This window comes from Pogoniulus pusillus, chromosome 40, assembly GCF_015220805.1.
Source record: "Pogoniulus pusillus isolate bPogPus1 chromosome 40, bPogPus1.pri, whole genome shotgun sequence".
Lineage (NCBI taxonomy): Eukaryota > Metazoa > Chordata > Aves > Piciformes > Lybiidae > Pogoniulus > Pogoniulus pusillus.
This window is the reverse complement of record NC_087303.1, coordinates 2,975,869-3,003,618: the sequence shown is the minus strand read 5'-3', so window position 1 is coordinate 3,003,618 and position 27,750 is coordinate 2,975,869. Positions and strand designations below refer to the sequence as shown.

The 27,750-nt window shown below is 54.3% G+C and overlaps 1 protein-coding gene across 1 annotated transcript; it reads left to right on the top strand.

Annotated features, from left to right (window-relative positions):
• The first annotated feature begins 179 nt into the window (after positions 1-179).
• Positions 180-27,750, top strand: TOP2A (DNA topoisomerase II alpha). Its single transcript, XM_064174253.1, has 35 exons — positions 180-224; positions 554-700; positions 849-939; positions 2,177-2,240; positions 2,652-2,797; positions 3,134-3,231; positions 4,228-4,440; positions 4,638-4,811; positions 6,123-6,224; positions 7,285-7,422; positions 7,568-7,706; positions 8,154-8,311; positions 8,717-8,842; positions 10,144-10,254; positions 10,369-10,474; positions 11,665-11,774; positions 12,505-12,597; positions 13,797-13,911; positions 14,491-14,612; positions 14,810-14,958; positions 15,193-15,424; positions 15,928-16,062; positions 16,143-16,343; positions 16,782-16,977; positions 18,165-18,256; positions 18,862-19,002; positions 19,091-19,174; positions 20,646-20,843; positions 21,737-21,833; positions 22,088-22,225; positions 23,139-23,289; positions 23,415-23,476; positions 24,313-24,438; positions 25,394-25,608; positions 26,485-27,750. The coding sequence occupies exons 1-35, from the start codon at positions 192-194 to the stop codon at positions 26,617-26,619; spliced, it is 4,638 nt and encodes a 1,545-aa protein (XP_064030323.1). The 5' UTR covers positions 180-191; the 3' UTR covers positions 26,620-27,750.

Genomic DNA, 27,750 nt, shown 5'->3' with positions numbered 1-27,750 from the left:
AGCCGCCTTGTTGAGTGGCGGGAGGGAGGGGAGGGGGGCGGGCTTGTCCCCGCCCTCCCGCTGCCATTGGCGGCGCGCCGGGGGCCGGCGGGCGCTGATTGGCGGAGAGTTTGGGCGGGCTGAGCGGAGCTTTGAAGGGCCCCGCGCGTTCGCCGCCGCCATCGCCCCGCAGCAGCGCTCGCTTCGCCGCCATGGAGCTCCAGGAGACCCCCGCGCCCCTCCGAGTGCGTCCCTGCAGAGGGCTTCCGGCTCCCCCTCCCCTCGCTGCTCAGGGCCCCTTTGTTGTCTCCCCAGGCCTTTCATCGCCTCCTCCCCATGTCCTCCGGTGCCCTGATCCTCTGGGATGCCCCCAAGCCTCCCCCCACCCCAGCCGCGGCCTCCTCCCTTCCCCTAGCATCTTCCCCATGCACTCTCTCGACCCACCTCGGCCTTCTTCCCCTCTCCGCTGCTCCCTGGCCCACTCCGATTCGCCCCTTCCCTGCCTGACCCCTTCGGGCCCCGCCGCTCCCCGCGCCGCGGTCCCTCACTGCCGCTGTCTCCCCTCTCCGCGTAGCCCTCGGACGAGAACCTTCGGCTGCCCAAGGGCGATGTCCCCAAGAAGCAGCTGTCGGTGGAGCACATCTACCAGAAGAAGACACAGCTGGAGCACATCCTGCTCCGGCCGGACACCTACATCGGCTCGGTGGAGCTGGTCACCCAGGTACGGGGGGAGGACAGAGCCGGGGGGGGGCTAAGCAGATGGGAAGCGATGAACATCTGGTGCTAAAGCACACAACATCTGCGTTACAAACAGAAGTGGAGGTGGGCCTGAGGGGGCTGATGTGTTTTCTTGCCTGTTTCCTTTCCAGCAAATGTGGGTTTTTGATGAGGACGTGGGACTGAACTGCAGAGATGTGACCTTTGTGCCTGGCTTGTACAAAATCTTTGATGAGATTCTAGGTAAGGTGACCTCTGCCGGGGCAGTGATTGAGGAGTGGGTAATGGCTCTAAGAACGTCTGAGAAATGTGAACTGCATGCAAGGAGCTCCCAGGTGTGCTGATACCTAAGTGGTATTGCTGGCCAGGTAAGGTCCCCTGTGTGGACCTTCATCATCATAGAATCAGTCAGGGTTGGAAGGGACCACAAGGAGCAGGCAGTGCCAACCTCCCTGCCATGCCCAGGGACATCCTACCCTAGAGCAGGCTGCCCACAGCCTCAGCCAGCCTGGCCTTAAATACCTCCAGCCATGGGGCCTCAACCCCCTCCCTGGGCAACCCATTCCAGCCTCTCACCACTCTCCTGCTCAACAACTTCCTCCTCACCTCCAGCCTCACTCTCCTCACCTCCAGCTTTGCTCTATTTCCCTCAGTCCTGACACTTCCTGACAGCCTCAAAAGTCCCTCCCCAGCTTTTTTGAGGCCCCCTTCAGATCCTGGAAGGCCACAAGAAGGTCACCTGGGAGCCTCCTCTGCTCCAGCCTGCACAGCCCCAACTCCTTCAGTCTGTGCTCACAGCAGAGCTGCTGCAGCCTCTCAGCATCCTCCTGGCCCTGCTCTGGACACTCTCCAGCATCTCCACATCCCTCTTGCCCCAGGGGCTCCAGAACTGGATGCAGTACTCCAGGTGGGGTCCCACCAGAGCAGAGTAGAGGGGAGAATCACTTTCCTTGACCTGCTGGCCACACTTCTGATGCAGCCCAGGCTCTGGTTGGCTTTCTGGGCTGCACACTGTTGGCTCCTGTAGAGCTTCTGGTCCAGTAGCACCCCCAAGTCCCTCTCCTCAGGGCTGCTCTCCAGCCACTCACTGCCCAGCCTGGAATTGTGCTTGGCATTGCCTCGATGTAGCTGCAGGACCATCAAACAATGGATGTTTGTTCACAGAGCATGTTGGCTATTGATTACACTTGGAAATATTGGCTGTTGATGGCCTTCCAGTAGCTCTCTTGATACCCATCTGTGGCATGCTGGCACACTTTGTTTTGTGCAGCCCCAACAACTAGTTCTGTGCAGCCCCAGATTCTCTCTTTTCTGTTAAACTGTGGGGCTCACCTTTGCAGCTTCCAAGGTATTTGCATCCCAGGATGATTGTTAGCAGTTTACTGACATTTTGCATTTGTTCTGCTTGAAGACACTTCACAGTTCATAGCTTGGTCTCCATTGAGAACCTGCCCTAACAGCAATGATTTTTCCCTTCCAGTCAATGCTGCAGACAACAAGCAGAGGGATAAAAACATGTCCTGCATCAAAGTCACCATCGATGTGTAAGTGGATTTAATTTTGTTTTCCCAGCTGAAGCAGGTTAGATGTCCCCACTTGTGCTGCTCCCTCAGCTGCTTGCAGCACTGGAGGGAGCTTAAGCCAGTGGTGAAAACTCTTTGTGCCGAGTCCTGGGCTCTCACTGAGCTGGTTGGCGTCTGCCGTTGGGACCACTTCCCTCTTTTCTTCCTGTCGGCCTTTTCTCTGGCTGAGCACCGAGGAAGGACTTTTCCCCGCCGTGGTTCCTCTCCCTTTGTGCAGGGCTGTGCTTTTCCGTTGCCTCGTCCTCCCTCTGCCGGCTGCTCCTGCACTTGCTGAGCACAGATCTGCTGCTGAGGAAATGGTGGCCTTGCCCCAGAGCTTTTGCCTCGCAGCTCGCTCGTTTTCAGCACACTTCTTTCGGTGTTTTCCCTCAGAGAGAACACCACCATCAGCGTGTGGAACAACGGCAAAGGCATTCCAGTCGTTGAGCACAAAGTGGAGAAGGTCTATGTGCCTGCCCTCATCTTTGGGCAGCTGCTCACATCCAGCAACTATGATGACAACGAAAAGAAAGTCACAGGTAGGACAGACTCAAGTATATCCACTAAGATTTCAGAGCAGCCTGAAGTAAAGAGAGGAGAAGGTGCTCCTCGATGCAACACAGCCTCTGAGCCCAGCAGAGAGAGGCCTCCATGCTCTGCTTTACAGTAAAAATCATTCAGAGAGAAGAGAGAAAATTCTCCTTCAATCCCAGCCAGATCTGGCTTTGCAGTCGTGTGCTGAGTGTGCCAGATGTTGTTGCTTGTTGACAGTTGTGCTTTGCTTGCACTGAAGTGGTTGAGCTGCTGTTGGCCTGGAATTCCTTCAGATGGCTTTGGATGAAGGGAATAACCTCAAGCTGCTCTCCTAATTCCAGGTGGACGAAATGGCTATGGAGCCAAACTGTGCAACATCTTTAGCACCAAATTCACTGTGGAAACAGCATGTCGGGAGTACAAGAAGTTATTCAAGCAGGTATGGACACTCCCTGGGTCAGGAAGGGGACACCTGAGGCTCTCTGATAAAACCCTGAGCTTTTGTCCCAAAATTCTCGGTGGGATTTGCACCTTAGAGCTGCATTTCAATGTCTGAAGGAAGCCTACAGGAAGGCTGGGGAGGGCCTGTTTAGAAGGGCAAAGGGCAATGGTTTGAAACTGGAGCAGAGCAGAATTAGATTGGACATCAAGGGGGAGTTCTGCACAGGGAGGGTGGGGAGACACTGGTACAGGCTGCCCAGGGCTGTGGTTGAGGGTCCATCCCTGGAGACATTCAAGGTTAGCCTTGATGTAGCCCTGGGTGGCCTGCTCTAGTTGGAGGTCTCCCTGTTGAGTGCAGGAGGGGTTAGCCAAGGTGAGTTTTGAGGGTCCCTCCCAACCTGTGCAACCTGTGAACTCAAACCTCAACTTCTAATCTCCAAAACTGAAGCTCTAGAGGCTGATGTGTGTTAAAGGAGGACATGAAACTGTTGGAGCGAGTCCAGAGGAGGCCACAAAGATGGTCAGAGGGCTGCAGCAGCTCTGCTATGAGGACAGGCTATGAGAGTTGGGGCTCTGCAGCCTGGAGAAGAGAAAGCTTTGAGGAGACCTTGGAGTGGCCTTCCAGTATCTGAAGGGGACTGCAGGAGGGCTGGGGAGGGACTATTGACAAGGTTTTGTGATGACAGGATGAGGAATAAAGGGTTTGAACTGGCAGAGGGGAGATTTAAACTGGATGTTAGGAAGAAAGACAGTGAGGGTGGTGAGACACTGGCATAGGTTTGCCCAGGGAGGTTGTGGAGTGCAGATTCTGTGCTCCACAATCTCCCTGGGGGTGTCCAGGACCAAGTTGGATGAGGCCTTGAGCAACATATTATGGTGGGAGCTGTTCTTGCCTATGGCAGGGGGTTGGAACTGGCTGAGCTTTGAGATCACTTCCTACCTAAACCATTCTATGATTCTAAACCTGCAACTCCCAACTCTTCCTTTCCTTCAGACCTGGACAAACAACATGAGCAAGGCTGGTGAAATGAAGCTGAAGTACCATGATGGAGAAGACTACACCTGTGTCACCTTCCAGCCTGACCTGGCCAAGTTCAAGATGCAGACCCTGGACAAGGACATTGTGGCCCTGATGTCTCGCAGGGCTTACGACATCGCTGGCTCCACCAAGGATGTCAAAGTCTTCCTCAATGGGCAGAGGCTGCCTGTAAGTCAGGATGCCCAAGCAGCAGCCACACACCTGGATTGCTCACCCCTCCCTTCTCTGAGCAGCCAGCCCTTGTCAAAGCCATTTCTGTCACTGCAGATAGCAAGAAAGCAAAGTCTGCTTGAGTGATTCCTCAGGATGGGGAATTATTTATAGGAGCTGCTCTGAAGCTGCTGTCTGCTCTCATCTGTCTGCAGGTGAAGGGATTCCGCAGCTATGTGGACCTCTACCTGAAGGACAAAGTAGATGAAACTGGGAATACACTTAAGGTCATCCATGAGGAGGTGAATTCTCGATGGGAAGTCTGTCTGACTTTAAGTGAAAAAGGCTTCCAGCAAGTCAGCTTTGTCAACAGCATTGCCACCACCAAGGTAACTCCTGGCTTGCCTCAAGTCGAGCCAGCACTTGACTAAATCACCCAGTTCTGTCCTTCTCTGTTGTTTAAGTCACCTTCTGAACTACTTCTAACCTTGATTTAACAAATCACAGCTAAAACCTCCTTTATTTCATCATCAAAATGCAGAAATCCAAATGAACTTGGAATCTGATGAGGCAGGAATCAATGAAGGAAACATTTTAAGGCTCAGTTGTAGATTAAAGGTCAAAAAAAGCCACCCAAAGGAAATGTAAATTTGCTCTATGTGGCCATTCCCTGTGGCTTTGGGGTTTTGTGTCCAGCCATAAACCCAGGCTGGGTGCAGAGTGGGTTGAGAGTAGCCCTGAAGAAAGAGCCTTGAGGGTGTTGGGTGCTGAGCAGCTCCCCAGGAGCCAGCATTGCCCTCATGCAGTGCTGGGCTGCAAGCAGAGAAGTGTTGCCAGCAGGGCAGGAGAGGGGATTGTGCCCCTTAGCTCTGCTCAGACCTCACCTCCAATCCTGCCTCCATCTCTGGTGTCCTCAGCAGGAGGGCAGAGAGCTGCTGGAGTGAGGCCAGAGCAGGGCCAGGAGGACGCTCAGAGGCTGCAGCAGCTCTGCTGTGAGCACAGCCTGAAAGAGTTGGGGCTGTGCAGGCTGGAGCAGAGGAGGCTCCAGGTGACCTTCTTGTGGCCTGCCAGGATCTGAAGGGGGCCTACAAAAAAACGGGGAGGGACCCTTTAGGCTGTGAGGGAGTGACAGGAGTGGGGGGAATGGAGCAAAGCTGGAGGTGGGGAGAGTGAGGCTGGAGGTGAGGAGGAAGTTGTTGAGCAGGAGAGTGGTGAGAGGCTGGAATGGGTTGCCCAGGGAGGTAGCTGAGGTCCTATGCCTGGAGTTGTTTAAGGCCAGGCTGGCTGAGACTGTGTGCAGCCTGCTCTAGGGTAGGGTGTCCCTGGGCATGGCAGGGGGTTTGGAACTGGCTGCTCCTTGTGGTCCCTTCCAACCCTGCCTGATTCTGTGATCCAAGGCATGACATTTTGCACACACTTGACTCCCAGGGAGCTTTCTCTGAACAGTTGTCATTTCCTTCAGCTCCAGCCCTACTCTACCTAGGGATATTCCTAGGCTTGGATGTTGTTACCATTTTCCAGCTAAAGTCACATCCCATCACTCTGGCAAATTGCTTTCCTGTTCCAGAAGCTCTGTTCTCCATCCTTAGCACTCTTAGCTGTTTCCAGGTGTCAGTGGCTGCTTCATATTGCTTCATGCTTCAAGTTTGCAACGGGTCCCCAGGCACAGAGTCACCCCCAGCTCTCTCCTCTCTCCCCAGGGTGGCAGACATGTTGACTATGTAGCTGACCAGCTGGTGACAAAACTCATTGATGTGGTGAAAAAGAAGAATAAAAATGGAGTTGGAGTGAAGCCTTTTCAGGTAAAATGTCAGGCTTTCCCCAGTGGCAAACACAGCTCAAGCTCTGCTGCAGCCTCACTACAGCTTAATGCATTCCTACAGCAATTAAGAACAGATATGTCCATTCTGCAGGCCATAGATAGTAAATTGCTAATTAAAGAAGTCTCTCCTTGTTCAGGTTAAGTCAATAATCATCTCTTGGTTTGGCTGAGGGAGCTGGGGTTAGTCAGCCTGGAGAAGAGAAGGCTCCAGGGAGACCTTATTGCTGCCCTCCAGTACCTGATGGGGCTACAAGAAGGCTGCAGAGGGACTATTCCCGAAGGCCTGCAGTGACAGGCCCAGGGGCAGTGGTTTGAAATGAAAGCAGAGCAGATTGAGATCAGATGTGAGGAACAAGTTCTGCACCGTGAGGCTGCTGGAAGCTTGTGGCCTTTTAGTATCTGAAGTGGGATACAAAAAAGCTGGGGAAGGACTTTTTAGGCTGTCAGAGAGTGACAGGACGGGGGGGAATGGAGCAAAGCTGGAGGTGGGCAGGTTCAGGTTGGACGTGAGGAGGAAGTTGTTGAGCAGGAGAGTGGTGAGAGGCTGGAATGGGTTGCCCAGGGAGGTGGCTGAGGCCCCATGCCTGGAGGTATTTAAGGCCAGGCTGGCTGAGGCTGTGGGCCCTTCCAACCCTGATTGTTTCTATGATTCTATGGAACACTGCAGCAGGTTGCTCAGAGAAGGAGCTGAAACTGGATAAGGCTCTGAGCAAGCTGCTCTAGTGGAGAAATCCCTGCTGAGTGCAGGGGACTCACCCCTGGAGGTGCCTTCCAGCCAAACCCTTCTGTGATTTTGTGATCAGAGCACAGGAGGTCACTGCAGATGCACTAAAGCTCAGACTCTTAGATTAAAGCTATTTAAGCTGAGAGCTGCTGGAGCCTTGAAGCCCACCTCACAGAATGTTGTTCTCCAACGTTTATCAGCTCCTAGAGCCCTTCAGGAGCTGTCTGAGCTCTTTCCACTGCTGTGTGACTCAGGCAGGCAGCTGGTACCAGGGAGGAGGCTTTTAATGTGTGGTGCTGCTCTTCTTTGGCTGCAGGTGAAGAACCACATGTGGATTTTTGTCAATGCCTTAATTGAAAACCCAACCTTTGACTCTCAGACAAAGGAGAACATGACCCTGCAGGCCAAGAGCTTTGGCTCCACCTGCAAACTGAGTGACAAATTCATCAAAGGGGTAAGCAATGAGAGCCAAAGCTGTGGGGCTGCATCTGCTGTTTCACCTGGCAAATCCATTTCTTGGGAAATCATGTCCAAAGCAAAAGTAACTTCAGATCCTGTTAGCATTGATGATTTGGGGTTGGGTTTGGTTTGTATTGCAGGCAGTTTCCTGTGGCATTGTGGAAAGTATCCTAAACTGGGTAAAATTCAAAGCTCAGAACCAGCTGAATAAGAAGTGTTCAGCTGTTAAACACACCAAGATCAAAGGTGTTCCGAAACTGGATGATGCCAACGATGCTGGTGAGTGGGTGACAGCCTCTGGAGCCAACCATCCACAGACAAACCTCTGCTGGGCAAATCCAAGAACTCTCTGTCCCCTCTCTGCCCCCTGTTCCCCTTCCCCTCTGCCCCCTGTTCCCCTTCCCCTCTGCCCCCTGTTCCCCTTCCCCTCTGCCCCCTGTTCCCCTTCCCCTCTGCCCCCTGTTCCCCTTCCCCTCTGCCCCCTGTTCCCCTTCCCCTCTGCCCCCTGTTCCCCTTCCCCTCTGCCCCCTGTTCCCCGTCCCCTCTGCCCCCTGTTCCCCTTCCCCTCTGCCCCCTGTTCCCCTTCCCCTCTGCCCCCTGTTCCCCTTCCCCTCTGCCCCCTGTTCCCCTTCCCCTCTGCCCCCTGTTCCCCTTCCCCTGTGAGCATCCTTTGATTTCATTTCTGAATCAGAGATCTGATCTGATTTCTCCTGCTTCTGTCTGTAGGCAGCAAGAATTCTTTAGATTGTACCCTGATCCTGACCGAGGGGGACTCGGCCAAGACTCTGGCTGTGTCTGGGCTGGGAGTGGTTGGGAGAGATAAATATGGAGTTTTTCCTCTCCGTGGGAAAATGCTCAACGTCAGGGAAGCTTCTCACAAGCAGGTGAGTTGGAAATTCCTCCTGGGCTGTGTGTTAGAAGCTGTGGAATGCTTCCTGGGATGCTTTAACCAGGCCAAGACAGCTGAGCACCAGCAACACTAACTCACAGCGCCTGAGTCCCACCTCCAGTGTTGCTTTGCTGGTGAAGTGGGAATGTCGATTAAGTCCTGTTGGGTGTCCTGCCTCGAGAGCTGGAGCAGTTTGTGTTGTGGAGTAGAAAAAAAAGCATCTAGAATGCTCTAGCATAACACAGGCTGCTGCCTGCAGGCTGGAAATGAGGCTGCTAACCAACTCCAAAGCACTGGCAAGGCAAACTCAGCCAGCACGACACTTCTGGGTCATTTCAGACTCTGCTGAGCTACACTGCAGGTCTGCAAGACAAGGATCTTAACGTGTGACCTTTTGCAGATCATGGAGAATGCTGAGATCAACAACATCATCAAGATTGTAGGGCTGCAGTACAAAAAGGCCTACGAGGACCGAGAGTCTCTGAAGACTCTTCGCTATGGGAAGATCATGATCATGACAGACCAGGTGAGGGGCACTCAGACTGCAGAGGGAAAAGCCTAGCATCTGCATGCAGAGGAGAGAAGAAAGCATCTTCCTCCCACTGCCATTCCTGTACCTAATTCCCTGCATTCATTCCTCCTTACTCTGTCTTTCAGTGAGTCACAGAAAGGCTTTTCAGCCACAAAGCAAAGCAGGTAGAGGGGGCAGCAGCAGCAGCACCTAAATGCTCTCTTTCCAGCTTTCTGCTCCAAGCTGCTTCTTAGAATGGTTTAGGTTGGAAGGGACCTCAAAGGTCATCCAGTTCCAACCCCCTGCCATAGGCAGAGACACCTCCCACTAGAACAGGTTGCTCGAGGCCTCATCCATCCTGGCCTTGAGCACCTCCAGGGAGGGAGCAGTTACAACCTCCCTGGGCAACCTGTGCCAGTGTCTCACCACCTCACTGTAAAGAACTTCTTCCTAACACCCAGTTTGAATCTCCCCTCTGCCAGTTTGAACCCATTAATCCTCATCCTGTCATTACAAGACCTTGTCAATAGTCCCTCCACAGTCCTCCTGTAGCCCACTCCAGATACTGGAAGGCCACTCCAAGTTCTCCTCAAAGCCTTCTCCAGGCTGCAGAGCCCCAACTCTCTCAGCCTGTCCTCAGAGCAGAGCTGCTGCAGCCCTCTAAGCATCTTTGTGTAGCCTCCTTTGAACTGGCTCAAACACTTCCATGTCCTGCTTGTGTTGGGGGCTCCAGAACTGCACACAGGACTCCAGGTGGGGTCTGAGGAGAGCAGAGCCAAGGGGCAGAATCCCCTCCCTTGCCCTGCTGCCCACACTGCTCTTGCTGCAGCCCAGCACAGGGTTGCTGTCTGGGCTGCACTCCCACTGCAGGCTCATGTTGAGCTTTTCATCACCCCAGATCCCTCAGGTTCTGTTCCTCAGGGCTGCTCTCAGCCGTTCCCCACCCAGCCTGGAGCTGTGCTTGGGATTGCACCCACCCAGGTGCAGGACCTTACATTTGGCCCTGTTGAATGTCATGAGGTTGACCTGGCCACACCTTTCCAGCCTATCCAGGTCCCTCTGGATGGCATCCCTGCCCTCTAGCAAGTCAACTGTGCAACACAGCTCAGTGCCATCTGCAAACTTAACCAGTCCTTGCTACCTTTCCACCCAGAATCTGCCTTTTCTGTTTCATTTCCAGTAGTTCAACAACACAGAATCACCTTGTTAGAAGTGGGAGTTCATGTGGTCAGGTAGCTGGAATTAGAGGAGCATTAGCTGTGACCCCTGTGGTGCTCAGTTCCATGTGTCCCTGAGGAAATGTCTTTTTCAATCAGGATCAAGATGGATCACATATCAAAGGTTTGCTGATTAACTTCATCCATCACAACTGGCCCTCTCTGCTAAAACACAACTTCCTGGAGGAATTTATTACCCCCATCATAAAGGTAAGAGTTGGACAGGTGAGGAAAGCAAACAAGTAGAGGAGGGTTGGGAAGATTAATAAGAAGAGATCCACTGGTCCAAATCTGCCTCTCATTTCACACTTGAACTGTTTGTAGGCCTCTAAAAACAAAGAAGAAATTGCATTCTACAGCATTCCTGAGTTTGAGGAATGGAAAAACAGCACACAGAACTACAACTCGTGGAAAATCAAATACTACAAAGGTTTGTCTGAAATTATATGGTCCAAGCAAGAGCATCCCTGACAGAATTCAGTGAGCCCTGCTTCTGCAGAAGGGGTTTGGAGCAGGTGATCCCCAAGGCTCTTCCCTTCCAAGATATTCTGATTACAAATACATGTGACAGACAATATAGAATAGGGAGGCAATAACCTTTACCTGGGTCAAATTAATCACCTTTAACTGGGTCAAATCAATAACCTTTAACTGGGTCAAACCTCAGGAACATCTCTCCAAATGGAACTCAAATATTCATCATCCCAGAGTGGCTCAGGTTGGAAGGCAGCTCAGAGCTCAGCTGCTCCAACCTCCCCACCATGGACAGGGACACCTCTCAGCTAGACTCAGCTGCTCAAGGCCTCATCCAGCCTGGCCTTGATCCAGTCTGACTCTGCTTTGCCTCAGTTTCAAACCATTCCTTGCTTGGCTCCAGACCCCCTCAGCAGAAGTCTCTCTGCAGCCTTCCTGCAGGATCCCTTCAGGCACTGGCAGACAGCTCTGAGCTGCCCCTGGAGCCTTCTCCTCTGCAGGCTGCACACCCCCAGCTCCCTCAGCCTGTGCTCACAGCCCTTGGCTGATTTTTGTGGCCTCCTCTGGCCTCACTCCATAGCTCTGTGTCCTCCTCCTTATGGGGACATCAGGGCTGGAGGCAGCATCAGAGGTGAGGTCTGAGCAAAGCAGAGCCAAGGGGCAGGAATCCTTCTCTTGCTCTCTGGCTGCAGCCTAGGATACAATTGAGCATTCCCTCGGCTCTGGGGGGCAGCTCTGCTCAACTCTGTGCTGCTTGCCACAGCTGCTTGTGTACTGGCACTAAGCACTTTCAGCACTAAGTACTTACTCTTAGTGCTTAACTCCAGCACCACTTGATGCCAGTAAGAGAGTTGCCAGCTGCAGAACAATGGTCGAGTGAGGAGGATCCTTTCCCATCTGCACTTAATCACTTCAGACAGCTGCAGCAGCCCCTGCCAAAACCCAGAAGCACAACCAGCAGCTCCTCACTCCTCTAAACCTGCTACGTTTTGATACCTTTTAACGCAACCCAAGTTTGCAGGGAGTCCTCTTCCTGCTGGGTGTTGCCATGATGCATCACAGAACCCAGACAGGGCACAGGAGCTGTCTGAGCTGCAGGGAAGGCAAGGCAGAGGTGGCTGAGGTTGCCTGGCACTGTCTCTGCAGGTCTGGGGACCAGCACCTCAAAGGAGGCTAAGGAATACTTCGCAGATATGGCAAAGCATCGAATCAGCTTCAGATACTCCGGGCCTGAAGATGATGCTGCCATCACCCTGGTAACTGGCACTTGGCTTTAATTGCTGACTTGGTACCTTTGGTATTCCACTGCTTAAAGTGCTCTGTATTTCTCTTTTAAAATGCTCTTAGAGGCCTTTGGGCTTGAGACAATCTCCTTGTTACCAAGGTTACAGCTTCAGTCCAACCAGTAGGAGCAAATCTGCCCCTGGACCTCAGGCCAAGAGTACCCTTTTAATGATGGCTTTTAAATATAGCTGGGAACAAACTAATCCCTGCAACCCAATTGACATTTCCAGCCACAATAGGAAATACTCCTTCATGTTTTCCTGTGTGTTCTGCTGCACTTCTCCCCAAGTTAGACCTTCCCCTTTCTCCCCCAAGATGGTCTCCTTGCAGAACGCTTCAGCAGTGTGTTGAAAGAGCCCTCTGGGAACTTCTACACCTTCAGTCTTCAGTATTCTGAGCTGTTGGGCAGCAGCAAAACCCTAAGTTTGTTCCTCACAATGTTAATTTCCCCCCTCTTTTCTGCTATGGTGTTACAAATGTCTACATCCACACCTTCCACAGCTCCTAAAGGCTGCTGCAAACGATGCTTTTAGTGTGTTTAGTTACTCACTACCCTTCTTGGGCTCTTCAGCCAGCCTGGGCAGTGTAGTCTTCTGCTGGATAAACTCTCCTGCACACTGTTGAGCTCTGTGATCCAGCAGGGCCTACTCCTTCCCCCCAAACCTCCCTGAACTGAGCTACTTTTCCCTTTGTGCCACACAGGCCTTTAGCAAGAAGAAGGTAGATGAGAGGAAGGAGTGGCTGACCAACTTCATGCAGGACAGGAGGGAACGGAAGCTGCATGGGCTGCCGGAGGTAAGAGCTTCATGCATGTGGAGCAAAGTGGTTCCCTTCCCCCACTGAGGCTCTTCCCAGTTTCACTCTGCCGTGCCAGAGCTGCACCCAGCTCCCAGCCAGCCTGACAGGACAGCTACAGTGTGTCAGGATTTTCCCTCTCACCAGTGTAGCCTCCCTGCCAGTTCCCCCAAACAGTTTCTCCCAGGTTTAGCTCCTGCACATTTCCATAGATTCATAGAAGGGGATGGGTTGGAAGGGACCTTCAAGACCATCCAGTTCTGACATCCCTGCCATGGAGGTTAGAATCAGCAACCTTTCACTGGATCAAACCTCATTAAAATCTCTCCAAATGGAACTCCAATATTCATCATCAGAGTGGCTCAGGTTGGAAGTGAGCTCAGAGCTCAGCTGCTCCAACCTGCCCGCTGTGGGCAGGGACACCTCTCAGCTAGACTTGGCTGCTCAAGGCCTCATCCAGCCTGGCCTGGAATACCTCCAGGGAAGGGCAGCCACAGCCTTCTTGGGCAATTTGTTCCAGTGTCTCCCCACCCTCACTGGCAAGAATTTCTTCCTCATCTCCAGTCTCAATCTGATCTCCTTCAACCCGTTCCTCCTTGTCCTTGCACTCCAAGCCCCTGTTAGAAGTCCCTCCCCACCTCTCCTGAAGCTCCTTTCAAGTACTGGAAGGCTGCTTTCAATTCCCACTGCAACCTTCTCCAGCCTGAACATAACATCCCCAACTCTCTCAGCCTATCCCTATAGGGGAGGTTCTCCAGGCTCTGATCATCTTCATTCCTTGATCAGTAGGGAACTGCTGAGCCAAGCAGGGCTGCCTGGAGAGCTGATCCCTCCCTGAGGGCTACTGCATGGAGAGCTGGTCCCTCCCTGAGTGGGGCTATATGGAGAGCTGATCTCTCCCTGAGTGGGGCTACTTGGAGAGCTGATCCCTCCCTGAGGGGGGCTGCATGGAGAGCTGATCCCTCCCTGAGGGGGGCTGCATGGAGAGCTGATCCCTCCCTGAGGGGGGCTGCATGGAGAGCTGATCCCTCCCTGAGGGGGGCTGCATGGAGGGCAGCAATGTTTCACATGGTCATGCTGAGAACATCAGCACTTGAACAGTGTGGAACTGGCCCTGTCAGTGAACCTGGCCAAGAACAGGCTAAGAAACAGGTCAGACCTTGTCAAAACTAAGGCAATCCTGCACCTCTTTCCCTCAGGAGTACCTGTATGGGAAGAACACAGACTACCTGACCTACAATGACTTCATCAACAAGGAGCTGGTGCTGTTCTCCAACTCAGACAATGAGAGATCCATCCCATCACTGGTCGATGGTGAGTTATTGTGAGGCCCTGACCCTGCACACAGCATTGCCCACAGCAAAATCAGCTCAGCACCATCAGGGAGGCTCCTCTGTTTGCAGGCTCAGGCTGCTGAAGTCTCTTCTCTGCTCCCAAGCTTTTTAAACCTTTGCATTAAGCATCTCCTCCATTTTCATGGCTTCACAGAATGGGTTTGGGTTGGAAGAGGCTTTTATGATGAGCCAGTTCTGACTCCCTGCCATGGGCAGGGACAGCTCCCACTAGAACAGGTTGCTTAAGGCCTCATCCAGCCTGGTTCTGAACACCTCCAGGGAGGTTGTGGAGCACAGAAGCACAGAATGTGATCTTTCATCACATTCTGTGCTTCTGTGCTCCACAACCTCCCTGGACAACCTGTGCCAGTCTCTCCCCACCCTCACTGGCAAGAATTTCCTATGCTCCAGTCTCAATCCGCCCTCCTCAAGCTCGTTTCTGTGGTGTGTTATTACAAGTACCTGACTCCTGGTACAGTCTGCAGGTGCAAAAGTAGTTCCCATCTCCAGAGAGCAGAGACACTTTGTGCATCCTGATGCCAAAGTCTTTGTTGCACAGGTCTGAAGCCAGGGCAGAGGAAAGTTCTGTTCACCTGTTTCAAACGGAACGACAAGCGGGAGGTGAAGGTTGCCCAGCTGGCTGGCTCTGTGGCTGAGATGTCCTCATACCACCATGGTGAGGTGAGAACCTTTCTTGCTCCTGCAAAATGCTCTTCAGGGAGCCCCAGAATGGCTCAGGTTGGGAGGGAGCTTCCTTTGATGCTTCAGCAGCGGAGTCCCTCCCATCGGTGCTGCTCTTGGTGTGAGTTTTGCCTTCAACTTTGTGCTTCCAGTGAGGAATTCTGCCCTGGCAGCTCTAACCTCTGCTTGCCTTGCAGGCCTCACTGATGATGACCATCATTAACTTGGCTCAGAACTTTGTGGGCAGCAACAACCTCAACTTGCTGCAGCCCATTGGGCAGTTTGGCACCAGGCTGCACGGTGGGAAGGACTCTGCCAGCCCTCGATACATCTTCACCATGCTCAGGTCAGCACTGAAGGCTTCTGTTGGCATACAGGGCTCCAGCTGAGGGACTGGAGTGGAAAATGGATTTGCTTTTCCCTTTTAAAACTTGGGAATGCTTGGAGCAGCAGCAACAGAAGGGAGGTTTGGATCCTGGCTTTGGACACCTCACATGGCCGCAGTGGGGTTGGGTTGGTGGTTGGGTCTCAGAGGGCTCCGCGGTGTGAACCGGAGGTGAGATTGTGCCTTGCCCTGCAGCCCCCTGGCACGGTTGCTGTTCCCAGCTGTGGATGACAACGTCCTCAACTTCCTGTATGACGACAACCAGCGTGTGGAGCCCGAGTGGTACATCCCCATCGTGCCCATGGTGCTGATCAATGGTGCCGAGGGCATCGGCACAGGCTGGTCCTGCAAGATCCCCAACTTCGACATCCGGGAGGTGGTCAACAACATCCGGCGCCTGATGGACGGAGAGGAGCCCCTGCCCATGGTAGCCAGCTCCAGAGGCCTAGAGAGGCCCAGGCTGGGAGAGTGCTCAGAGCTCAGCTCCTCCAGCCTCTCCCCACCATGCCCAGGGACACCTCTCAGCTAGATTCAGTTGCCCAAGCCTGGTCTTAAACACCCCCGGGCAGGAGGCAGCCACAGCCTCCATGGGCAGCCTGTGCCAGGCTCTCACCACCCTCACACTCAACAAATTCTTCCTCAGTTCCACTCTAACTCTGCTCTGCCTCAGCTTCAAACCATTCCCCCTTGGCCTGGTTCAAACACCCTCAGCAGAAGTCTCTCTGCAGCCTTCCTGCAGGATCCCTTCAGGCACTGGCAGCAGCTCTGAGGTGTCCCTGGAGCCTTCTGCAGGCTGCACCCCCCCAGCTCCCTCAGCCTACCCTATAGCAGAGCTGCTCCATCTTGCTCCTTAGTTTATTCAGCACAATATTGGAGCATTTCATGCAAGTGCCTGAAGCCAGGAGCCTGATCCCAATGTCTCCTCCTTAGCTTCCCAGTTACAAGAACTTCAAAGGCACCATAGATGAGTTGGGGCCTAACCAGTATGTGATCAGTGGGGAGGTGTCCATCCTTGACTCCACAACCATCGAGATCACAGAGCTGCCTGTCAGGACATGGACACAGGTAACAAGCAGCCCTCTGCCCTGCACAAGGCTCAGTGGAGCTTTGTTCCTCCCTGCTTCTGACTCTGCTTCTTTTCCCAGACTTACAAGGAGCAAGTCCTGGAGCCAATGCTGAATGGGACTGAGAAGACTCCTCCCCTGATCACAGACTACAAAGAGTATCACACAGACACCACAGTCAAGTTTGTAGTGAAGATGACTGAATCCAAACTGGCTGAGGCTCAAGCAGCAGGGCTGCACAAGGTCTTCAAACTGCAAACCAACCTAACTTGCAACTCCATGGTATGTGAGAGGCCTTGGCTTGACTGTGTGTAGCTGTGGCAGTGATCTCTTCACCTGGGGGGTTCTGCTGTGACTGGGTTTAGATCTCTAAATAGACTTCAAAAGCTCCAGAGACCAGCACAGGAATGGGCCTGAGCAGGATGCTTGTGCCTGAAGGAGTCAAAGTGCTCTGAGGTCACAGTTCAGAGGCCTTAGTTGTGACAGCAGCAGCACCATGCAGTGTTCTGGCAGTGGGAAGCTTGATGCACGATGTCCTGCAGCTGGCTTCAGGAGTCCACTAACCTCAACCCCACCTGAAGCCAGTTCTGACCCACCACTGAGAGTCTCTTATCTGCTGCCAGCAGCTCAACTGCACTCTCCCCTCTGCTCTGGGGATACTTGAGTGGGTCTGCAGATCACTGTTACCATCCTGATGCCTGTCTTCTTCCTTTCTTCTAGGTCCTTTTCGACCATGTTGGCTTTCTCAAGAAGTATGACTCTCCCCAGGAGATTCTGAAGGAGTTCTTTGAGCTCAGGCTGCGCTACTACAGCCTGAGGAAGGAGTGGCTGATTGGCATGCTGGGGGCTGAGGCTGCCAAGCTGAGCAATCAGGCTCGATTCATCCTGGAGAAGATCGATGGCAAGATTGTGATCGGTAGGGAGCACTCCTGGTTCCCTGGGAGGAGGAGGAGAAGGAGGTGTGACCTGGAGTCCTGTCAGCAGCCCCTCAGCCCCAGCTTGGCTCTCAGGAATCAGCTCTAGAGCTTATCTCCCTATTCCAGCAGAGCAAAATGCTTCACAGAGCTTCCCTGCTCCCCAGCCTCATGCAGAGAGTGAAGCAGGCAGCTCCCAGCCTTCTGCTGGCTGCCTGGCCTGATTCTGAGGGTAGATTTGGGGTTTTTTTACCAGTTGGGCACCAATTTCTCTCTGTTCTTGACTGGGCAGGGCAAGACTCAAATACAAGTGGGTTTGGAAGGGGTAATGGTTTCTGCTGAGTGCACACTTCTTGAGAACCCAAATCCTTTGTGAACCTCTGCGAACAATGCTGCAGATGATATCCTCAAAGGACTGAGGCTTCCAGCGTGGAAGATCCTCAAGTTAGCAGCATCTGAGGATCATGAGCTGGAAGAAAAAGCAGATCTTTGTTCCCAGCTGGCCCTCAGAGGCAGCCTGTGTTGTACTGCACTCACAGAGGACACAGCAGAGTGTCATGAGATGCTCTGTGGTTGGTGTCTGAGGGGCAGCTCAGCACTCCCAACAGCCTGTGTCCACCTGACTGGGCTCAGGAAGAGAAACCACTGCCCTGGAAGGCCTTTTCTTGCCTCCCTGTGACAAGCAGAGGCTGCCAGGGCTGGGGCTGGCTGTGTCTCATGGTTGATTGCTTCTGAGAATCTTGGAAGCAGCAAACTCCAGCTGCAGCATTTCCATCGGTTGGGTCTCTCGGTGTGCATTGTCCAGGTGATGCCCACAGAGGTACCAGCTGTACCAAGCCCCTCTGAGTGCTGGCAGGGATTTTTCCTCCACCTGCCTGCCCATTGTCACTAAGCCTTTTTGATGCCTTCACAACCTCTTTTTTTTTTTACCCAAACTTGTGGCAGGTTAAGAAGGAAAAGCCTGGCAGAGCTCTGGCAGCTGCTTCTGGTGGCTGCAGGAGTGATGCTGCCCTGACAAACCACCCCTGAACCAGGCCCACTGGGGCCACTCTTCCTCGTGTCCCACCTGTGACGAGGCAGAGCTGGTTCAGAGGCTGGCAGGATGCTGAGCTGCTGAATCCATGGCTCCAGCACTTAAAGCTCAGCTGGTCCTGGACACCACCAACAACTCTGAAATGTCTCTTTGCAGAAAACAAACCCAAGAAGGAGCTGATTCAGCTGCTTGTCCAGAGGGGGTACGAGTCAGATCCAGTGAAGGCCTGGAAGGAATCACAGAACAAGGTAATGCTTTGCTCACCCCCTGCAGGCAGATCCAAGCTGTCCTCTCTCTCTGCAGCTCCATCACCTGTGTGGAGAAGCCTCAAGTGGCTTTGCAGTTGGTAGGGTTCACAGGATGACAGAATTGTCAGGGCTGGAAGGGACCTCAAAGATCATCCAGCTCCAACCCCCCTGCTGTGGGCCTCACACCAGGTCGAGTTTAAGAGTTGGCTGTGGTCAGAAACAAGAGAAAAAGATGCACCTGCTGTGCTGAGCCTCAGCCACGGTGGGGCTGGAGCCTGTTGGGTCAAATCCTTGGTGCAGCAATTTCTGCTCTTCCCTATGGGTTTGCTTCTACCTGTGGGAGGGTTCTGAGGAAAGTGGTAAAACTGAGGAGAGAATCTGGACTGTCAGGACAGAGAGGCCAAAGAGAGCTCAGCAAAAGGGATTTGGGGATTGTTTCTGCAGCTAGATTCCTCTGTGGGCTACCAGCTGAGGCTTTCAGGACTTTCCTGACTGTTCTGGAAGGGTCTTGGGACATCACAAGCTGCTGGAGTCCAGATTTGATCACTCTCCCACCCAGCAGGGAAATCTATTTGTGACAAAACATGGTTTAAATCCACACTCAGGAAGAAGAGGAAGGGGAGGAAGAAGAGGAGAAGGAAGCAACAGCTTCTGCTGGCCCAGACTTCAACTACCTGCTGAACATGCCCCTCTGGTATCTGACTAAGGAGAAGAAGGATGAGCTCTGCAAGCAGAGGAACAACAAAGTCTGTACCTTCCCCTTCCTAGCAAAGCATTGTTGGCTCACATGGCTTCAGCTGGGCCACTCAGTTTACCAAATCTCATTCCCCTTAGGTAAACGAGCTGGAAACTCTGAAGGGCAAGAGTGCCTCTGACCTGTGGAAGGAGGACCTGGCTGTCTTTGTGGAGGAACTTGATGTAAGTCATGGTGCCATGGACAGAGGCACTGAGTGCAGCCTCAGCAAGTTTGCTGCCCACACCAAGCTGTGTGGTGCAGCAGCCAGGCTGGAGGGCAGGGATCCATCCAGAGGGACCTGGGCGGGCTGCAGAGGTGGGCACAAGCCAAGCTCAGGAGGTTCAACAAGACCAAGGGCAAGGTCCTGCAGCTGGGTCGGGGCAATGCCAAGCACAATTCCAGGCTGAGCAGTGAGTGGCTGGAGAGCAGCCCTGAGGAGAGGGACTTGGGGGTGCTGCTGGACCAGAAGCTCAACAGGAGCCAGCAGTGTGCACCTGCAGCCCAGAAAGCCAAGCAGAGCCTGGGCTGCAGCAGCAGCAGTGTGGCCAGCAGGGCCAGGGAGGGGATTCTCCCCCTCTGCTGTGCTCTGCTAAGACCCCACCTGGAGTCCTGCATCCAGCTCTGGAGCCCCTGGGACAAGAGGGCTGTGGACATGCTGGAGAGTGTCCAGAGCAGGGCCAGGAGGATGCTCAGAGGCTGCAGCAGCTCTGCTGTGAGCACAGACTGAAAGAGTTGGGGCTGTGCAGGCTGGAGCAGAGGAGGCTCCCAGGGGACCTTCTTGTGGCCTTCCAGGATCTGAAGGGGGCCTAAAAAAAACTGGGGAGGGACTTTTGAGGCTGTGAGGGAGTGACAGGACTGGGGGGAATGGAGCAAAGGTGGAGGTGGGGAGAGTGAGGCTGGAGGTGAGGAGGAAGTTGTTGAGCAGGAGAGTGGTGAGAGGCTGGAATGGGTTGCCCAGGGAGGGGGTTGAGGCCCCATGGCTGGAGGTGTTTGAGGCCAGGCTGGCTGAGGCTGTGGGCAGCCTGCTCTAGGGTAGGATGTTCCTGGGCATGGCAGGGGGGTTGGAGCTGGCAGATCCTTGTGGTCCCTTCCAACCCTGCCTGATTCTAGGATTCTAAGTCAGTGCCCAGTGCAGAGGATTTGCTCCTGTGCTGGCTTAGCCACCAGCTCCTCACTTTGTGGTTGTGACAAGGAAGCTGACTCCTGCCTGAGGCGAACAAAAGCTTTCTGCACCCTCTTAGCCTGGGGCCAGGGAGCCTCAGCACCAAGGTGGCCACTGGAGGGTGATCAGTTGCCAGTCTTGAGTAATGAAGAGGAGGACTTGAGAGAAAAGCAGTGCTAGAATGTAGCCTGAGCTGTAGATCAGAGGGTTGTGGTGGCACTGAAAAGGTAAGGGAGGAGCTGAACTGTACTGAACAGAGCCCAGGTTGTGGGCACCATCACACCTGGGCACTGCCTGTGTCTGCTTACTCCCCAGGCTATAGCTGTGCCTTAAATCAGTGCTTGGAAACGTGCAGAGCTGTGGCAGAGTGGGAAAATGTGGTTACAGTGCTGGTGGCACCAGCAAGGGCAGAGGCTGGGCTGTGATGGCTGCTTCTGGTTGGTTTCCAGCAGAGGGACTCTCATGGTTGTGTTTTCTGCTCCCCTGTGCAGGTGGTGGAAGCCAAGCAGAGGCAGGATGAGCTGGAAGGCTGTGTGGGCAAACCTTTGAAGGTGAAAGGAGGGAAAACCAAGGTGAAGAAGCTGCAGGCAGCAGAAGTGATGCCATCCCCTCATGGCATAAGGGTTGTTCCTCAGATCACTGCAGAGATGAAGGCAGATGCAGAGAAGAAAACTAAAAGGAAAGTAAAGGTAAAAAAAGGACCATTCCAAACCTCCCTGCACTCCCCCTCCTCTACAGTGCTGAAGACATCCAAGATGGTGCTTGCTGAGCTTGTCCTGATGAAGCAGCTGTTGGGGGAGAGGGAGCTGGGGAGCCCTGGAGATGGATGTGCCTCAGCCTCAAGAGCAGATTCTCAGCCTATCAGGAGATGTCTTGGAGGGGCAATCTTTGGGCACAGCATAGATCAGAGTGGCAGGGCTGGGCTGGGCTCAGAAAGAAACAGCAGAAGGTTGCTGTGGATGTCCTGGGGATTTTGTGAGGCCTCCGGCAGGCAGGCAGGCAGCAGTGCCAGTAAATCCTGCTCTCCAGAGCAGCCTTGGCATTCCCACTAAAGCTTTCAGCCACTCCATGCCACGACTGTTCTTGATACCAAGGAGATAAAGAAGCTCTAACTCTCTCTGTGGTTGCAGTGATGTCACCCAGCTGCGTGCAGCACAGCCCCAAGCTCTGCCCTCCATGGCCTGGGGCTGTGGGGCAGACCCTGGCTCCTTTCCTGCAGCCAGTTCCAGCTGACAGCTTTTTTCCTGTCAGGACAACCTGCACTGTTGTTTTTTAACCCACCCTGTGGAGTTCAGCGTCCTCCACACGCCCTGAGCCGCACCAGCAGCACGCAGAGGCTGCAGCAAAGGGCTCCCAGCAGCAGGGGCAAAGTTCCTGTTGTTGTTGTTCAGGTTGGATTTCGATTCCCACAACAGCTGCCCTGGGGCTGGATCCTGCCTGGTTGCCTTGGCTGAGCTGACTCACATCTCTCCCCTCACTAACTTCCATCCCTCTGACCCAAGCAGCTCCTCTCTGTGTCACTCCTCATGCCTCACTGCCTGCTGACTCCTCTGATCCCTTTGCTATCTGCTTCTGTCTGCAGACTGAGAAAAGTGAACTTGATGTGAATCAAGAAGGAGGAGACAAAGAGTTTGCAGGCCTTAAGCAGAGACTGGCAAAGAAGCTTAACACTGAGAAAGGTAAAAATGCTGAGATGAGTTATTCCATGGCTGGGAAGTGAGGGCAAGGTGTGAGTTTGGTTAGCTGACCTCTTCCTGAGGGTGAGGAGAAAGATCCAGGATCCACAAACCAGCTGAGAGTGATCCTGGCTGCCAGGAAGGTTCCACTGGGAGGTTTTGAAAGCAGAAACCTCTGAGTTTAGTGATGCATTTCTGAGGTGTTGAGTGAGAGGGTGCTGAGCCTGGGGTTGATCCTGCCTGCTGGTGTGTTGCAGGTGTGAAGAGGCAAACCACCCTGCCCTTCAGGCCACTGAAGAAGAAGAAACAAAACCCTTGGTCTGACTCAGAGTCTGACTCTGAGCCTGACTTTCAAGCTCTTCCTCAACGGGAGAAAGTTGTTCGCCAAGCAGCAGGTGAGTGGCAGCAGAGACACAGGAGGCACCTCGGGGGGACAACCTTCCGCAGGCTCTGCCTGCTGCCCCCAGCAAAAGAGAGACCTGGAGCTGCTGGATTGAGGCCAGAGGAGGCCACAAAGATGATCAGAGGGCTGGTGAACCTCCCCTGTGAGGACAGGCTGGGAGAGTTGGGGTCGTTCAACCTGGAGAAGGCTGCAGAGGGACCTTAGAGCAGCCTTCCAGTAGCTGAAGGGGCCATAGGAGAGCTGGGGAGGGACTTTGGACAAGGGCTGGGAGTGCCAGGATGAGAGACAATGGTTTTGAGCTGGGAGAGGGCAGACTGAGACTGGAGTTGAAGAAATTTTTGCCAGTGAGGGTGTGGGGAGACCCTGGCACAGGTTGCCCAGGGAGGCTGTGGATCACAGAAGCACAGAATGTGATCAAAGATCAAAGATCACATTCTGTGATCCACAACCTCCCCGGAGAGGTGTTCAGGACCAAGCTGGATGAGGCCTTGAGCAGCCTGTGCAGGTAAAAGCTGTCCCTGCCCCTGGCAGAGGTGGGGCTGGAACTGCCTGATCATGAAGGTCCCTTCCAACTCATTCCATGACTCTTCAGGGAGCTCTGAGCCTTAGATCTTGAGCAGAAATAACTTCTTTGTGCCAACTCAATCTTGGTAGCAGTTGAGCAGTTTTTCACCAAGCTTTTGAAGGCAGAGCAGAGCAGGAGTGGGGAGAGGCTTGGTGCCCTCTGTGCCTTGGTGAGCTCAGGCTGCACCACGCTCTGGAGCCCTCTTCCCTGGCAGCCTCACTGTCTGCTTGGACTCTGTTCACATCTTTAGTTTCTAATAACTGCAGCCACAATATTTGACAATAAAGCCAGCAGCTCCCTGCCAAGTGTGTAAAATGCTTCATCTGCCTCCTTCCTCCAGCCAAGGCCAAGCCCATCCTCAGCCTGAGCTCAGATGAGGACCTCTCCAGCTCAGATGAGGAGTCAGAGTTCCAGGCCAGCAGCGATGGCAACACCGATTCAGACACAAGCACTAAAGCAAAACCTTTGCTCAAGCCCAGAGATGCTCCAAAGTGAGTTTTCCTCCCCTGGTAGGAGGTTGTGCTGCTGCTGTTGATGCTGTGTGAAAGCTTCAGCTTCTCCTCACTGCACCTCCTGATGAGTGCATTGTAACCTGACCTGAGGTTCTGTGTTCTAGGGAGACCACTGAAAAAGCAACCAAAGCTCCCAAGCAGAAGGCAGTGCCAAATGCAGCCCCTGGTGAGTACAAGACCTTCTGAACCTGGTTGGTGTTCCTCAAAGCCCACAGGAGTGCCCTGGGCACTTGACTCGTGTCTAACGCTGCCAAAAGGCCAGGAGGGCAGGAGAGGGGATCCTGCCCCTTGGCTCTGCTCAGACCTCACCTCCAATGCTGCCTCCAGCTCTGGTGTTCCCAGCAGGAGGAGGACACAGAGCTGCTGGAGTGAGGCCAGAGGAGGCCACAAAGATGAGCCCAGGGCTGGAGCAGCTCTGCTGTGAGCACAGGCTGAGGGAGCTGGGGGGGTGCAGCCTGCAGAGAAGGCTCCAGGGGCAGCTCAGAGCTGCTGCCAGTGCCTGAAGGGATCCTGCAGGGAGGCTGCAGAGAGACTTTTCTGAGGGAGTCTGGAGCCAGGCCAAGGGGAAATGGTTTAGAACTGAGGCAGAGCAGGGTGAGAGTGGAGCTGAGGAAGCAGTTGTTGAGTGTGAGGGTGGTGAGAGCCTGGTACAGGCTGCCCATAGAGGTTGTGGCTGCCTCCTGCCTGGGGGTATTCAGGGCCAGGCTGGATGAGTCCTTGAACAGCTGAGTCTAGCTGAGAGGTGTCCCTGGGCATGGCAAGAGGTTGGAGCAGCTCAGCTCTGAGCTCCCTTCCACTCTGGAGGGCAGGCCTCCCTCAGGCAGAAGGTTTTGGTGCTGAGGCAGGAGCAGCTTTCAGTGCCCCCCAAGCCTTCTGCCTGTTTCTGAGTTGGATTTGCTTTAACAGACCTTATGAAGTCCCTCCTGCCCTGATGCCTGCAGCCAAAGCAGATCAGCAGATCACTGCACTGCTCCAGACTCACTCTTTGCTTGCCTCCTGCAGTTCAAGCCCAGGTTGTTGCTGATGACAGCGTGAGTGAAGCTCCTGCAGCCCCTCCTGTCCTGGTGCCTCAGAAGAAGCCTGTGTCCACAAAACCTGCAGCAGCCAAGAAGGCTGCAGCCAGCAAGGGTAAGGGAGCTGCAGCAGGAGCATTTTTAGCTCACAATTATTATTCCTGTGGGAGAGCAGCTGAGGCTTTCTGCTGGGCACTCAGGGGCTGGAGCTTGCATTTCAGCAGAGGTCTGAGGTTTGTGGCAGGGGTTGCCTGGCTGAGGGCAGTCTGTTTCCAAGCTGATCGTGTTGGGCTTCATCTCAGACATGCTCAGAGGGAGGGGATTTTCGTTTGGGAACAGGAGAAGTGAATGCTTCCTACAGGGCTCTGTAATCCTTGGCAGGGAGAATCCAAGTGGAATTTGTGTCTTGTTCCACTCCACGTCTTCCTGGGAAGAGAGCCCTGGGCAGCTGCTTCCCTGCGAGGAGCAAAGCTGCTGCTGGGGCACTTGGAGCTGTTTAGTGCTGGCTCAGCCCTGTCCATGTCCAACGTTTGACTCGGGGTGGGTTGCAAACTTCCCTGCCCAAAGTCTCTGTCAGGCTCTGCAGGCAGCTTTGTGTGGCCCAGCTGTGGTGTGGGGTGAGCCACAGAGCTGCTCCTTCCACCGCTCTCAGCATTCCTAAGTGACCTGAAGCTTCACCTGGAGAGGTGTTAGAAGGAGACAGAGACTCACAGCCTGTCAAAATTTAGCTAAGGAGCTCCCCAGGTCAGTGCTCAGCAGCCATGGTCAATCCAGACCCTCCCTAGGAGCAGCTGGGGGGGTCTCAGCTGGGTTACCTGGCCTGGAGAGTGCAGGACTCCTCACTCTTGAGCCTGCAGATTGCTCTGGGCACAGTTTAATTTGGTCCCCAGAGTGCAGTGGAACTGAGCTGATAACCTCAGTGCTCAACAGCGTGGTGAGGAGCAAGGCTCAGAAAGGACAGGCCCTGGGTGCTGAGCTGGCAGTGGTGCTGAGCTGCCTGCCTGGGCAGGCTTCACAGACAGGGTGAGGAGAGAGGCAGCACAAGAGCCTGACAGCAGCTTCTGTTGCAGAGCACCAACCCTCCATCATGGAGGTGCTGGCCAGGAGAAAGGTGCCCCAAGCTGGCAAGACCAAGACCACAGCCATGAAGAAGCCTGAGCTGGGCCCAGGGGGTGCCGAGAAGCCAGGGCCCAGCAGGGGCCGAAAGGGCCCCAAGAGGCAGCCCAAGGTCTCCGACTCAGATTCAGACTCAGACTTTGGCCCTTCCACTTCTGCTGCAGCAAAGGTTTGTGCTCTGCCCCCGGTGGTGCTGGTTCTGGCAGGAGGAAGAGTCATGGAACTGTTTTGGTTGGAAAAGACCCTCGAAGATCTTTGAGTCCAACTGGTCCCTAACTGTGCCAAGGCTGGGGCTAAGCCACATCCCTCAGCATCACAGCTCTGAAACCCCTCCAGGCATGTGGGGATTCCACCACCTCCCCTGGGAGCCTGGGCCAGGCTCTGAGAACTCCTTCAGAGAGGAAACTTCTTCTAATGTCCAACCTAAACCTCCCCTGGGGCAACTTGAGGCCATTTGCTTTGGTCCTGTCCCTTGTTCCTTTGGAGAAGAGACCCAAGTCCCACTTGGCTCCAGCCTCCTCTCAGGGAGCTGTAGGTCTGCCCTCAGCCTCCTCCAGGCTGAATCCCCCCCAGGTCCCTCAGCTACTCCTCCCCAACCCTGTTCTCCAGACCCTTCCCCACATCCTCTCCAGCCCCTTCATGCCCTTCTTGGAGCGAGGGCCCCAGAACTGAACTCAGTATTTGAGGTGTGGCCTTACCAGTGCCCACTCCAAGGGGACAATCCCTGCCCTGCTCCTGCTGCCCACCACTGCTGATCCAGGCCAGGACACTGGTGCCCTTCTTGGCCACTTGGGCACACCCTTGTTCATCTTCACCTGCTCTCGACCAACACCCCCGGGTCTTTCTCTGCTAGGCAGCTTCCAGCCACTGTGCCCCAAGCCTGGAGCAGAAGCGGCAGTGGGAGGGGGCTGGGCACACCTCCTGACTCCTCTCTATTGGTTTGGTCTTATCGAGGCCAAACTCCCTGGGCGAGCCTGGGGCTGTGGTTTAGGCTCAGGGAGGGCTCAGACTCACAGCTCACCTCCTGCCTCTGCTTCCCCTGCAGAAATCCAAGCTGGATGACAACAGCAGCTCTGATACAGACTGCCAGCCTGTGGCCACCACTGCCCGTGCCAGGCTTGGCCGTGCCAAGAAGCCTGTCCAGTACCTGGAGGAGTCCGACGAGGACGACCTCTTCTGAGCTCCGGGGATGAGTGAAACCTGCTGCATCCAACCTGCTCCTGCCCAGGCCTCCAGCAGAGCTCCCGAGGAGCTCTCACCAGCACCTCAGCCTGGGCACTCTTCTTGCTGAGTTTAACCCAGGCAGTTCCTGGCTGAACACAGACTCCTTTTTCCAGGTTTTAACTCCCTTCAGGTTTGATGAATAGGAAGAATCCTCCCCTTGCTCTGAGCCCTATGCCCAGCTGCTGCTGCCTGCCCTCACCCAGCAGCTCTGGGCTTCTGTTGCCACTTTGTGGTCGTTTTAGCGTTCAAGTAGGGTTTAGAACAAAGCAGTTCATAGGAAACACCCCCCCCCGCCGGTGCCTTCCCCCTCAGGCAGCTTCCAAAGCAGTAAATAGAGCTGTGTGTTTGGTTATCTTAGGTCCTCGGCTTCTCAGGGCTCCACCTCAGGCCTTTGCCTCGCTGAGTGGGCACTCAGGCCCCCTTCTCCCTCAGCTTCTCTGCTCTCTCCTCTGGCTGCTGGCCCCAGGTTCCCTGGCAGGGCTGTGCAGATGTCTCCTCACGGGGCTGGGCGCTGGCAGCTTTATCTCCTGTCTGCCTGCCAGGCAGGCCCAGGCTGAGCTGCTCCAGCCCAGGGTCACCTCTGGCTAAGAGCCACTTGTGACTGCCATGCCGGGTGTGCTGCAGAGCTTCTGCAGCTGCCTGAGGGCAGCGGAGAGGAGAGGACAGAGCAGGGCAGAGCTTCACCACCCAGCCTCTGGGCTGGGGAGCAGCAGCAGGCTGCCCTAGGCTGAGCTGCTCTGCCCCTGTGGCTCCTCGGGGGCCTGAGACTTCTCCTACTTGCTGACCAAGAACTTCCCACAGCTGCTGCCCTGCCTGGTGCCACCTCGGTGCCACTGGTGGGCAGAGCTTCCAGCACTCAAGTTCCTCAGCAGGCGCTGGGAGGTGTCATGGTCCCCTCCGAGGTCCTTTGCTGGTGTGTCTGGCTGTGCTCTGCTCTCCGTGTGCAGCCTCTCTTCCAGCTCTGTCTCTTGCCTGTCTTTTTTAAGTGTTTTCTGTGTTTTTCTTGTCCTCAGTTTCTGTCTTTTTAAATATTTATGTAATAAAAGTGTTTTTACTCAAGTTTCTTCAATAAAAGAGGTTGTCCTCA